At 39.5% G+C, this 12328-nt stretch overlaps 1 protein-coding gene across 2 annotated transcripts in view; it reads right to left on the reverse strand.

The window, feature by feature from the left end:
- Positions 1-12328, reverse strand: part of SETD3 (SET domain containing 3, actin histidine methyltransferase) — a 53433-nt gene that overhangs the window by 12957 nt on the left and 28148 nt on the right. For both annotated transcript variants that reach the window (XM_042813510.1, XM_042813511.1), the window contains exons 7-8: positions 2320-2378; positions 943-1057 (exon numbers count right to left, since the gene is read on the reverse strand). In XM_042813510.1, the coding sequence (XP_042669444.1) occupies positions 943-1057; positions 2320-2378 (174 nt within the window). The remainder of the gene's footprint in view (positions 1-942; positions 1058-2319; positions 2379-12328) is intronic.

Consider the following 12328-nt stretch of genomic DNA (forward strand, 5'->3'; position numbering starts at 1 on the left):
AAGTGAAAAACTACTTGTTTTACATTTTGTTCATGTAAAGGAAGCTTTTTTACAGCAACAATAGTAACACATGCTGTTGTCCTAACACATCAACTCTCCTACAAAAGGACTAGATTACTTGAAATAGAATGGTCATATTTACTACTTAAATAATACTATTCACTGGAAATAAAATTTTAGAATGTAAATCTTGAAGCATACACAACATTGGCTAAACAACGCTGATAAACTGTCCTCTTACAGTTTTCCATTTCCTCACTTCAACATTAACTAGCCTGTTAATGAAATCAAGACCTTATTCTCTAAGCCAGCTCACGTAAGACAAAACGTCAGCAGATCTGACTTTCTATACGTGTCACCTTTTAAATGTTTAATATGCCCTAAAGTAGCATTTTTGCATTTTGTTTCTTTGATGTAGTAACTGTTTTTGTTGAACTGGGCTTTGTTCTTGTCATTGCTGTCTCCACAACAAGGCTCTCTGGGCACAGTTAAGAGAGCAGGCAGTATTTCTTAGCTGCAAATTTCTAACCACTTTCCTTTATGGTAGCTACAAGAGGTAACCCTCCATCACTGCTGACTTTCATATTCTCAGTACAGATCTATTTAGTATTGCGAATCTTTGTCAGATTAGTCAGAAACTTTATGTCAGAAAAATGGCTGGAAAAAAAAAAAGGTATCGTGTAGCTGGAACACAACTGTATACAATCAAATTTCTAAATGTTTGTTTATATGAAGAAAGCTCTCCTGAAAAAGTAATATAAGACATTTAAGAAATTGATAAATCTTTCTTTCAGCTGTAAGATTTTTTTTAGGGTCAAGTCAGGAAGATAGAATAACTGTATTAAGAAGTGTAATGAAAAGTTACTAAAACTGTTTGCTGGCATTTGAAAGGCTTAATACTTAAGCCTTAAAGCCTTTCAACAACGCTGAAGTAAACCTTACCAGTCCATTAGTATGATTACACATGTCCCATAGAGGTATTAGAGCCAATGTAACTCTGGAACCATCTTCTGTTGGAATCTGGTTCTGCCGTGTCATAACAGAGGAAACTGCCCATCTACAAAAATAAAGAACATTAGGTGTTCATGCTCAATACATCAATGTACAGAGAGCCTGTAACACAAATCTGGAGCAGACATTTACACAAGGAATTTCCAAATTTATTTTTTTTAAATAATATGTTAATAACAGCAAGAGGTAACAGAAGAATCATTCAAAACTGTTCTAAGTCGGGTTAAGTGAATGAAATTCCAGCTATGTATTCAAACACAGGAATCTTTGGAAAAGCTGAATATCCCAGTATTTCCTAAACATTTCTGGAATTCCATTTCATTGTGTTTCAGACAAAAAGGAATATCTAATGACAGAAAATAGAAATCTTCAAGTATCACTATGCTCTGGTCTTAGTATACACATCACTGCTCTTCTTGAAAAAACAAATACCACCAGGAGAAGGTCAAAAGAATTTTAACTCCCCAGACTCCATTAATAGAAACAGGATTAGACTTTCAGAAGGTTTGGTGTTTTTTTTCCTGAAGTGCTCCAGATTGCTTACAAAGGTATGGTCAACTTGAATTTTAATTCATTTCTTAAATAACAAATTAAAACCATGGATAGCTTTGGTATACAATTTCAATACAAACATCATCTGAAACATAACAGTAGGATTTTTCTTTTTTATCTGAAAAATTTTAGTCCACTTCACTTGCAAGTTGGCATGTTCCTCTGCAGCCTTGTAAGTGAAGCAGGCATGCTTCAGATGTGCAAGTTTCGTAGACTTACCCAGAAGCTTCTCAGACCTCATGAATGCCTTTTACTCCAGCTATTTTAATCACTTAACAGAATTTAGCTCATCATTTTAATTATTCTTATTTTTATTGTAATTATGTCACCCCCCCCCATATTACCTCCGAGTGACATTCAAGGTTCATATCTACAACTTAAGTTTCCCAGCTTTCCAGTTCAACATCCACTGTAAATATTTGCTACTACGCATTGGTAAAGCCTCTTACAAAATAAAATCTAAAAAAAAATCCACAAAAACAAAACAAACAGCAAAATGAACCGAATTATTTTCTTAAAAAATAACCAATTACCTTACTAATCTCAAACTGCATGTGCCAGTTGGCTAAATTTACTACTCATGACTATTCCTTTGAAACTATTAAAACATGCATATTTATTTTACTTTCCTCATTAAGTATATTCGTATCAAACCCTACGTTTAACATTTCAAGACTGTGCTTTCCCATCAATGAAGCATTACCAGGGCCCATCAGTTCACACACAGCAAAAAAGAATTAAGACAGACAGACCAACCTGTAGTCGTCATAAGTGAAAGAATCCTTTAAGGGCAGTTTGCTGGCATTAGGATGGGTCTGGGAAACACAAGTTTCAGAAAAAGGTGGAAAGAGAAAGAAAACAGAAATCAGTCAGCAGAATTTCATTATTTAGCTGCCTAACAGATCCTAACAAGAGCCAAATGAAGCAGGAGGCGTCCAGCCGCGCTACAGAGGGATCATCATGCTATTATGCTCTCATACATCACTGTCAACTTAATTTGTTGTGCCCAGCAGCCGCCATAAATCTGTTTCTTCATATTTCAGGACTGGAACCCACAGACATCATACAAAAATAATAATAAAAAAAATTAAGGTGGACTGAGTATGCAAAGGTAAAACAAAACACAGCTCTGCAGGGAGGGAGAAAGAAATCAGACAATAAACACACATTAGGTTTCAGCAGCTCTCTCCATTTCCTCTTTCCTGCAATAGCAGTAAAGCACTTCACTTGTTCAAGGAAAAGAATACGTTTTTCATTTCTTCCCCTATACCTGTAGTAGTCGTTGGGTTTTTTTTGTTTGTTTGGTTTTTTTTTTTTTTTTTTTTTCTTCAGTAAAAGCTGCACTTCACTTCAGAAATCAAACCGATTAAAATATTTACAAAGCCTTGGTGACAAACAGATGAGACCATATACCTACATCAACAGTCCACACATACCCTGCTTTAAAAGCAAAGTAACCCCACTCGAGAAAGCCAATTGTAGTCCTCGCTGACAAGCAAAATCTATAGATTTGTAAAAGGCTTTAAGTAGCCCTAATGCCTGGTACTTCCCTAATGAATTGCCTTGTTTCAACTTGCAAACAACACAGGTAGTTTTCAGCCCACACTCGCACACTTCAGAACTTCATCCCAGCTCGCAAGCGGAAAGCCATAACAACATAAATTCTACTCTTCAGGTTCAATTAGGTCTCAGAGACAAATTGAAGCCAGTGATCAAACGTTATTTCAAAAGATACAGATGAATGCTGCCCAGCTCTGTCCCCGTGACGCTGTAAGGCAGCAGCTCCATGCAGCGCCTTACTCCTGATGCATTAGCATCACAAGTGCGCGGCAATTCATCATCGCTCTCCGTAATGTACTTGCTGGCACGGTGTGCAGGACAGTAGGGGATGAGGTAAAAGTGGCTCAAACCGTAAATCAATTAGAAAACAAAAGCTTGCGCTCAACGCGCAATTTTAGGCAAATTATATATTACAAAAGACTGCCAATTGGGTGCTCGGTCCCAGGTGCCCCTCGGTTAACCCTTCGGGCGAGTTAGCGCTAGACGCCGCCGTCCTTCCCCTCGCCTTTTGGTTGCGTTTTAAAGCGCACTGCCGCCAATTTTCCATCACGCCGGTGAGCCGGGCACGGCAGGGCACGGCACGGCTTTCCTTGCAGCGGCACTTGACGGAACCGTCGCCTCTCACCGAGCCGTGCAAACAAACCCAAGAGACACCCCGAGCAGCACGCTTCGGGAGACGCCTGGCCCGCGTTTGTTCTTACAAATTCCGTCTCCCACGTTATTCCTTCGCGACAATTTCACGTCAGTGTTTTATCGCTAGCATTAACGATCGGTTCTACAGCGACAGGACGCGATGCACTAAGCGGGGAAAGCCCGCAGGCAGGAGCCGGCCCGGCCGTGCCCCGCGCCGCACGGCGCCTCAGCGGAGGGCCGCCCCTGCCACCTGCCGGCCAAAGGCGGAACGGCGCCTCATCCGGCCGGGCGCGGAGCGGGTCGGGGCAGATGAAGGACGACGAAAGCCCCCCTAGCAGCTGTCGTGACCGGCGTTCGGCAGGAAGGGTCCGAATGTAAGGAACCAACTTGAATTCTGGGATTCCACTACGTGCTCCGCAGACTTCCCCGTTCGTAACTCCCTCCAACTCTGCGCTGAGACAGCCCAGACATCACTCACATAAACACCAGCAAATTATAGTAAGGTATAATCAATAGCCTTCTAATAAAAGACACAAGGCAGAATACAAACCCTGGTGTACACGATTACCATATTTATAACATTTTGTGACACGAGAAACTAGCAGCTATTTAAAAGTTAAGATGCTCCAATGTCAGCACATTTATGTTAGCTTTCTGTCCTGGGCTTCTCTGGTATTAACTTAAAAACCCTACAGATTATAAGAATCTGAAGACACACAAAAAAGAACAATATTCTGATTAAAAAATTGATTTAGTATGCAGCTTCTCTTTATGGTCCCTTGGTAAAAATGAAATCTCCCTAACAAACACTTAATAAAACCTGTCAATATATCTAGAAAGAAAAATGACACAAATGCATTAAGTATTAAATACCCTTGAAAAAAAGTCACATATTCCATGAATTTTTGATGCACTATCTTGACATTAATGTAAAACCTTGATATTTATAATTGACAGATATTTAATAAAGTATAGAAGATGTCTGCTGCACAGCATGCAAATTGCTTAGACTGATCAAAAAGATACAGACGTATTTAAACTAAACAAACACTTGATACGTAAAAAAACCCAATAAACCAGACCTAGCTTTTATCGGTTTATACACCTAGGTCTCTATAGATTAGCTATGAAGCATGACATATCCACCACATGAATCCTGATTTTAACTTCCCAAGTCTGTTATGAAGTAGTTTCATAAAGTTGGGAGGGGAAAAGCTTTAAATAAAAAATGGAAACATGAAATGTGAATATATTCATTTAGATGCAGGTCCTGACATTCTACTGAAAGAGTTATTATAAAGAACAAATACCATCTATTTAGTTACCCTCTCTGTGAAAATATTGTCAGAGCTGGCAATCAGGGTGATGACCACTGCAAAAACAAATAGCAGCATGTTGAATTTCATTTTCCTCCTGATGCTGCTATTCTTAAAGAAAAAAAATAAAAAATGTTTCTTCCCCTTCAGCGTTCCAAGCCTTCTTTGAGACATTTGGAGGATATCTCAAAATAACCAAAAATATTAAAAAGTAACAGTGATTGCTGCCAGATTGTCTGCAGCCACTGTGGAAAGAGACAGACTGTTATTCTAGTCACCTAAAACACTATCAGACTAGAAGCCAGTTACACAGTATGGCAACCGGATAAAGGGGGGAAAAAAATTCCCAACAACAAGAAAAAAGGCTTCTAAATATTTTTCTCTCTGGAAAGCAGTGATATCCAAGGGTTCACATCTCATGTTCAGTGTTGCACGAGAAAGTACAACTCCTGATGCCCCCAGAGGGGCCTTCACAATAATAATTTCCTCATCATGTTTTTGGACAGGCTTTAGAAGATTAATGATTCTCAAATCTCAACCTTGACGTTAGATGACTCCTCCACTTTTGAGGGGGCTTATTTTTATTTGGACAGGATGAAGGATTAGATGTAGAAAGGGTGGGTGCCTTTCCAGCTGAGAAGCCATTACAACCTCACTCCTGCTATCCAGCCTACACAAGCATTAACCTCCTGTACAAGAATGGGCAGACTATTAGAGACTACACCCCTTACCCCATTCAATCATGAAATGCCAAAGCTCATTTATCAGAGCTCCCAATCTCAACAAAAGCCATCAACAATCTCAACAACTGCCATTAAAAGGAGCTTAATATCTGCTTCTTTACCAAGTGATGCTGTGTACAAGTCCTATTACTGTAACATGCAATAAAGCTTCTAGATAAAATCAGAACTAGAGTTTACAAAGTGTTAAATTTGCATTTATATGTGTGCTGCTACTTTTCGGGAAAAGAACCGATGGATGTGCAAAGACATGTTGGCCAGTATATTTCTTTGTACAATTAGCCCTTCCATTTCATGAAGAAGAAAAAGCTAACAGAATCACTGGATATAATCAAAGTGAATGGAGTTTTTTTTTTGTTCTTTTTTTTGTTATTTTTTTGGAAGACACCACCTCTAAGTTGAGATAAGCCACCCACCTGAGTAATCTACCACTCCACTCTAATACCTAACTAGAAAACAGTCCTTGTTTAAATCACTTTTCTGCATTTTAACTCAACACTGTACACATCCTTCAAGTAGTGACAGACCCATGAATAAGTTTCATGTGTTTATAGATACAGAGGTGGTTGAACTTCTGTGAAGGACATTTCAAGTACACACAAGTCCAAGGAAAAGTAACAGACAATCTCTGCATCAATATTACTAAATCAGATTTCAATATTCTCAAGAACCTCTTGTGTACTGCTAAAGTAGAAACAGCTCCATTTCTATGTTGAGAAAGCATCATATGAAGTGCTGAGATTATATTGAGGATATCATTCCCCACCCCAGCAACCCTAAACTAAAACACTAGGAGTACTCGAAACCAAGTTAAAGCCAAAAACAGTTTAAACTTCCACCCTGTTAACTTTAATTCCTTTGAACAAAAAGCCCAAGGGTTTGTTCCTTTTGACCAAACAATTTATTTCCTCCCCTTCTTTACAGATTCTTCCCTCTTTCCAGTGTACTCATTAGCATGGGGAGATTTTGTTATGAGCCTTGTTGGATGCTACTTGATGGTTCCAGGCCAATGTGTAGGTGTATGAAAACACAAACACACACCACACACACACTTTCAGGGCCAGAAGCAGGAAGATCTGTCAGCATTTGCTGGTTACTGTCCCTTTCCTAGTTCTGGAAATCCTTTGAAGCAGCAGCCTTGAAGAGAAACTCCTCTCTGCAGAGCAGCGGAGGCTTTAACTGCCCTAAAGCTAAGTAAAATAAAGAATTCAGAATGGAGGATCCTAGTGATCTACAGGGAAACAAGAATTCTTTTTTTCCATTGGACGTATGCTGCCTAGCCTAACAAGGGAAAGCCAGTTCACCATACAGGATAGGAGAAAAAGCTGAAGATTATTTTACTTTGTAATAACATTTTATAACTACAGAGGCTTGCTTTGGAATTTTCAAACAGCCTGATTCATTAAGCATTAGGAATCAGATCTACAAATGTACTGATGACTGTTACATGATCTTTCTTATGGAAGAAAGACAATCCTACTCCACAAAATCCAATCCTAAAATTAAAGATGTATTGCAGGACTGAAAGTTATTAAACTAAGTAACAGTGTTGCTTATTCTTTATGTCAGCAATTTTTATTTACTTTCTGTCAATATATACACAAGAAAGCACTGTTCCACACTATTATGGGATTCACGTAGTGGAAGCAGACTAGAATGACTCCTCCTGGTGCAATGGAATTTAACTGCACCATCTATTTTTTTTGTACCTTCTACCTGAAAAAAAATTGTGCTTAGTTGATGAGAAAGCAGTGGCATAACAGACAGCTCAACCATGACATCAGTTGCTAACTTGAGTGTCTGAAGGACCAACAGCCCACCTCATATGCAAAATGGACACTACTGTTTGACAGAAGACACAGTAAACATTTTCAAACAACAGCAAACCAGTATCCTACTTACAAACCTGCAGCTACTTTATTAAATGGAGGCAAGACAGTGACTGACTTTTTAACATCCACTTCATGAAATACAGGATACTTCTTTATCTTTTCCCAAATAAGAAGCCAATTAGTTATGACACAAAATAGTGACCAAGTTTCCTCTACCTTTTCCTGTCCCCTCACAGAGCTAAATAAAGATCCCCAGGGGCTGAAGGAATGAAGAGGAGAGCAAACAGTGAGAAGGGCTCGTTTCACAGTGAGACAGCCCCCCAATCACCCCTCAGACACACTAAGCCTATACCTCATTTGGTAAATGGCCTCACGAAACACGTCTTGTGTTCACGCTGAGCCGGAGATTTATAGATTCCGATTGTAGTTCTTCATGCAGTTACATAAGACAGCTACAGACCTTTGTGAGCAAACTTTATTATGTCTGCATATGGGGACTTATTTACTCTTTAGACTCCGCCTGAAGTTGAAAGTTTACCTTGTTCATTTTATCTAGCGCAAGATAATGATGCTTCATGCTCAAATTCATCACAAACCTCCATTACTGATTCACTGAATCACTAACCACAAATAAGATGCTTTGATGGAAAGCCTGAAGTGAACTGCTTCAGGAAGTCAGGGACAATGCTTCCTACTCACCACCAGTCCTCTTCTAACAAGCATTAACATTACACACTATGGACAATGCTCTGGTACCTGTGAATCAGCTACTCAAATTCACAGGTAAATCCTACCAGTTATCACTCTTATGGAAGCTCAGACCACGATAACTAAACTACTGTACTGCACAAGGGACACTGCGTATTGGAGAGGCTAAGTCCTGGAGCCAGTTGTACTGGGACTATGGCACACATACAAAACTAAAAACTTATCACTTCCTCTTCAAGTTACATTCAAGTGATAGTACAAGAAAATAAACTTTGGTTTACTTAGCAACATATCAATCTCCTACTGTGTGGAGTATTAGCACTGAGTCTGACTGAAGAGGATAATCCACTTTGTAATTTAGTTAAATTACTAATTTTAACAAAGATAAGTCCCCTGTATAATTTTGTAGTGCTTAAAGAATACATCCTTTGAGTATTCCGTTCCAAGAAACCTCAGCTTGTTATCATATTTTAAATTTATGGAACATTTGTAACTGCTGTTATATCAGGAAAAATATTAAATCTGCACATTAAGTACAAACTTTATATGAGAAAGTATACTTGGAAGTGCATGATGATCTTTCGATGTCTATTGAGGCACTCACTTCCACAAAAGACACAGACAGCATCTCTGGGGATAAACTCAACTGCCCCAGAAAGTGCAACTTGGTTAAAAAACAGGAATAAAAGCAAATAATGGAAAAGCAAACAGAAAAACAAAAAAGGCTCTACATGCTATTGGCTGTAAAAACAGTTGCCTATCTGCATTCTCAACCGGAAGGGTGGTTGAGAACCCTGCCTTCAAAAAATAAAAAAAGCCTTTAAAGACCACAAGACTAACAAGAAAACGTATTATTCCTCCCAAATGTGGTTTAAACTGTGCAGAAACACATTTTGCTTAGTGCTAGCGTATAAACTTTGAAGTACATCTCTGTTTCTCTAGAGGAAAGAGGGCATTTAGGCTAGTAAATGATATAGATCATAAATGAATGCAAACCATTCAGAATATAAAATATATTAAAACCTACTGATTTGATCTTAACCACTAATGTCCAAAGAAAGATGAGATCCACATCCAAACCAAAAGATATATTTTATCCTGTCTTGTCCCCATCCAATTTTAAAACATTCTGGCTGTTAAGAAATAACAGACACCACGTAGGATGCGCCTGCATTTTGATCCAGGCCAGCACGGTCCAACTGGCACCCATCGGCTGAATCTGGACCACAGGATGCCTCCATATGGCCTGCCACCTTTTCCTTGGAGGAGCTAGGGAACAGCTGTTTGAGGAGCAAATGCTGCCCAAACAGCCCAACACCTCCTCCTGTGTCCGGCTGGCTCAAAGCCCAAAGCTGTTGCCATGCTCCGGTGGGAGGCAAGGAGGCAACAGAGGAAGAAGGAAGGAGCCCTCCCACCCCTGAAAGGTCTTGAGCTCTTCATCTGGCCAAGACAAATTTAGACACACATAAGCCAGCAAAGCCTGCAGCTGCTTCTCTCATAGAGAGGGGAGGCCACAGGAATGGCCCAACAAAGCCTTAGGATGTGCTGTTATTGTCACCATAGCAGGAGCAGGATATACTAGAAGTGACATAAATAAATATATATATATATATCAGGAAATTGGCCCAGGTTTGCAAAGTCTATACCACCTTACAGTAAATACACTGAATGGTACAGTACAATCAAACAATCAATCTTCAGTTTGCTGCCAGCAAAACAGACTAATACAATATTTTGGCCCTTACAGAGATGAAAAACACAGAAAAGCATAAATATATTCCAGCATTAACTGACTATTGATTTATTATTGATCAAGCAGAACAACTCAGCTGCTGAAATTTGGGCAAAGCAAATATAAATAGCAACACTATCATACCTCTGTAACTGCCCACACAATTAAATTTTAAATCCTAAGGCTGACATTTATAGCAGATAAGTAAATAAAGGGAAAAGATACAGAATTTACAACAGTGCCATTTTTTTTCAGTGACATTGACATTACTTCTGAAAAAAAAGCTGTTTGACTGGCATGCCAATGAGTATAAATTAAATGAGAGACAAAACAGAGTTCTGAGGACCTGGCTGCTACATGATCAAAATTGTATTCTGTTTCCAGGTACATTTACATTTGTCAGTGTATTAAACTCTGTAGAAGTATTAAAATACTCTGTATCTATTATATCAATACAAAAGAAAATAGAAAACAAACAACAAACAAAACCAAAAAAACCAACTTCCAAACGTCTGCCTGAATAGAGCATTTTAAAAGTTAGTATGCTTGTCTGCATTTAACTCAAATGTTATTTAACACATGAAAGTTAAATGGCTGTATGTTAAAGCTAAGTACAGAGAGAGACCAGACATTCCACTTGACAGCTACCTGGAAAATCATACACTTTATTAGAATAATACAGATTAGAAACAGCATGGAGAAATAAAGCAAGACTAGCTTTATCCAGTCAGCTTAACTCTGAAATTCTTGCTTACTGATTGACAATCATTCTTTATTCACTGATTTCTATGCTATCCTTATGCACGAGTAAGTTACAGAAAGGAGATCCTGTCATTGGCATTTCTTAGTAAGTTAACTTCCACTGGCCAGAAAAACCTTCTGCCAGGATGCTCTGTACTCATGGAAGGCACCCCAGTTTACCGGCAAGAAGGAAAACTTGCTTCCTAACTAAGTTAACATTTCTTTTAAGTAAGACAGTTTAACGAGTTAAGAAGAATGCATACATAACTAAAACATGACTGAATTAATTCAATCCACAACTAGAACCCTTTGCCTCTACCAGGTTATAAAAAGGCAGCTATTTGCAAGCACCTGGACCTTGACGTTACTTCTAAACTTAGAGTCAGCTATTAAAATACACACTGTTGCAAGTTCTTTACAATCAAACGCTAATTTTCTTTATGTTACTATATATTTTTTAAGGTTTTGCTACAAATTACTTAAAGAGTTGTGTTATGACTTAAGTGCAACAGGTTACGGTTTGAGCAGCAGGAATTTCCAGCATGCTTCCATTCACCCAAATGGCCAAATTAGCCAAATGAGAAATGGTTCTAGACCCAGAATGGTGGAGATGGGAAGGGACCTCTGGGTTCATCTAGTGCAACCTCCCTGTTTAAGCAGGGACACCCTGAGCAGGTTGCCCAGGACCATGTCCAGATATCATCTGACTTTCTCCAAGGTTGGAGATCCCAGTCTCTCTGGGTAACCTCAAAGAAGCAATGCTCAGTCATCCCTCACAGTAAAAAAGTGTTTCCTGATGTTCAGACCAAGCTTCCTGCGTGCCAAGTGGATCACCTCCCTCAGACTGCTGCCAACACTTCTCCTAATGCAGCTCAGGACACCACTGGCCCACCAAAGCAAAGACAAATTACCGGCTCATGTTCAACTTGGCCCCCAGCACATTCACAGATCGCCTATAAAGTTCCTGTCACCCTATTTCTCCAGTCTGTTAAATTCCTTCTGAATGGTAGTGCAACCCCCTGGTGTTTCAGTCGCCTCCCCCAATTTGTGTCACCAGCAGAGTTGCTGAGGGCACAGAGTGCCCCATCACCTGGCTGTTGGCCAGTCATCAGTGACATTCCCCTGGACTCAAGTCTAGAGCTGGTTCTGTTCAAGATGTTTATCAATGAGCTTAAAGCAGTTGAACACATCCTTAGTGCATTTGCTGATGACGCTAAACAAGGAGGTGTTGCTGAGTCCCTGGAGGGATCAGAGACCTCACAGAGGAATTTAGATAGCCTGGAACATTGGGCAATTATCAAAATGAAATTCAACACAGGTGCTGGGTTCTGCACCTGGAACAGAGTAATGGTGAACACATGTGAAAAGAGAGCTCAGGAAGAGAGGGACCTGGGGGTGCTGGTTACAGCAGTCTCAGTATGAGATAGCAGCACACCCTGGCAGCAAAGGATGAAAGCTGCATTTTAGAATTCATTAAATGCAGCACAACCAGCTGCTCAAAAA

This window comes from Centrocercus urophasianus, unplaced genomic scaffold, assembly GCF_019232065.1.
Source record: "Centrocercus urophasianus isolate 14NV4802_14NV808 unplaced genomic scaffold, USGS_Curo_1.0 seq_14, whole genome shotgun sequence".
In the NCBI taxonomy this organism is placed as follows: Eukaryota; Metazoa; Chordata; class Aves; order Galliformes; family Phasianidae; genus Centrocercus; species Centrocercus urophasianus.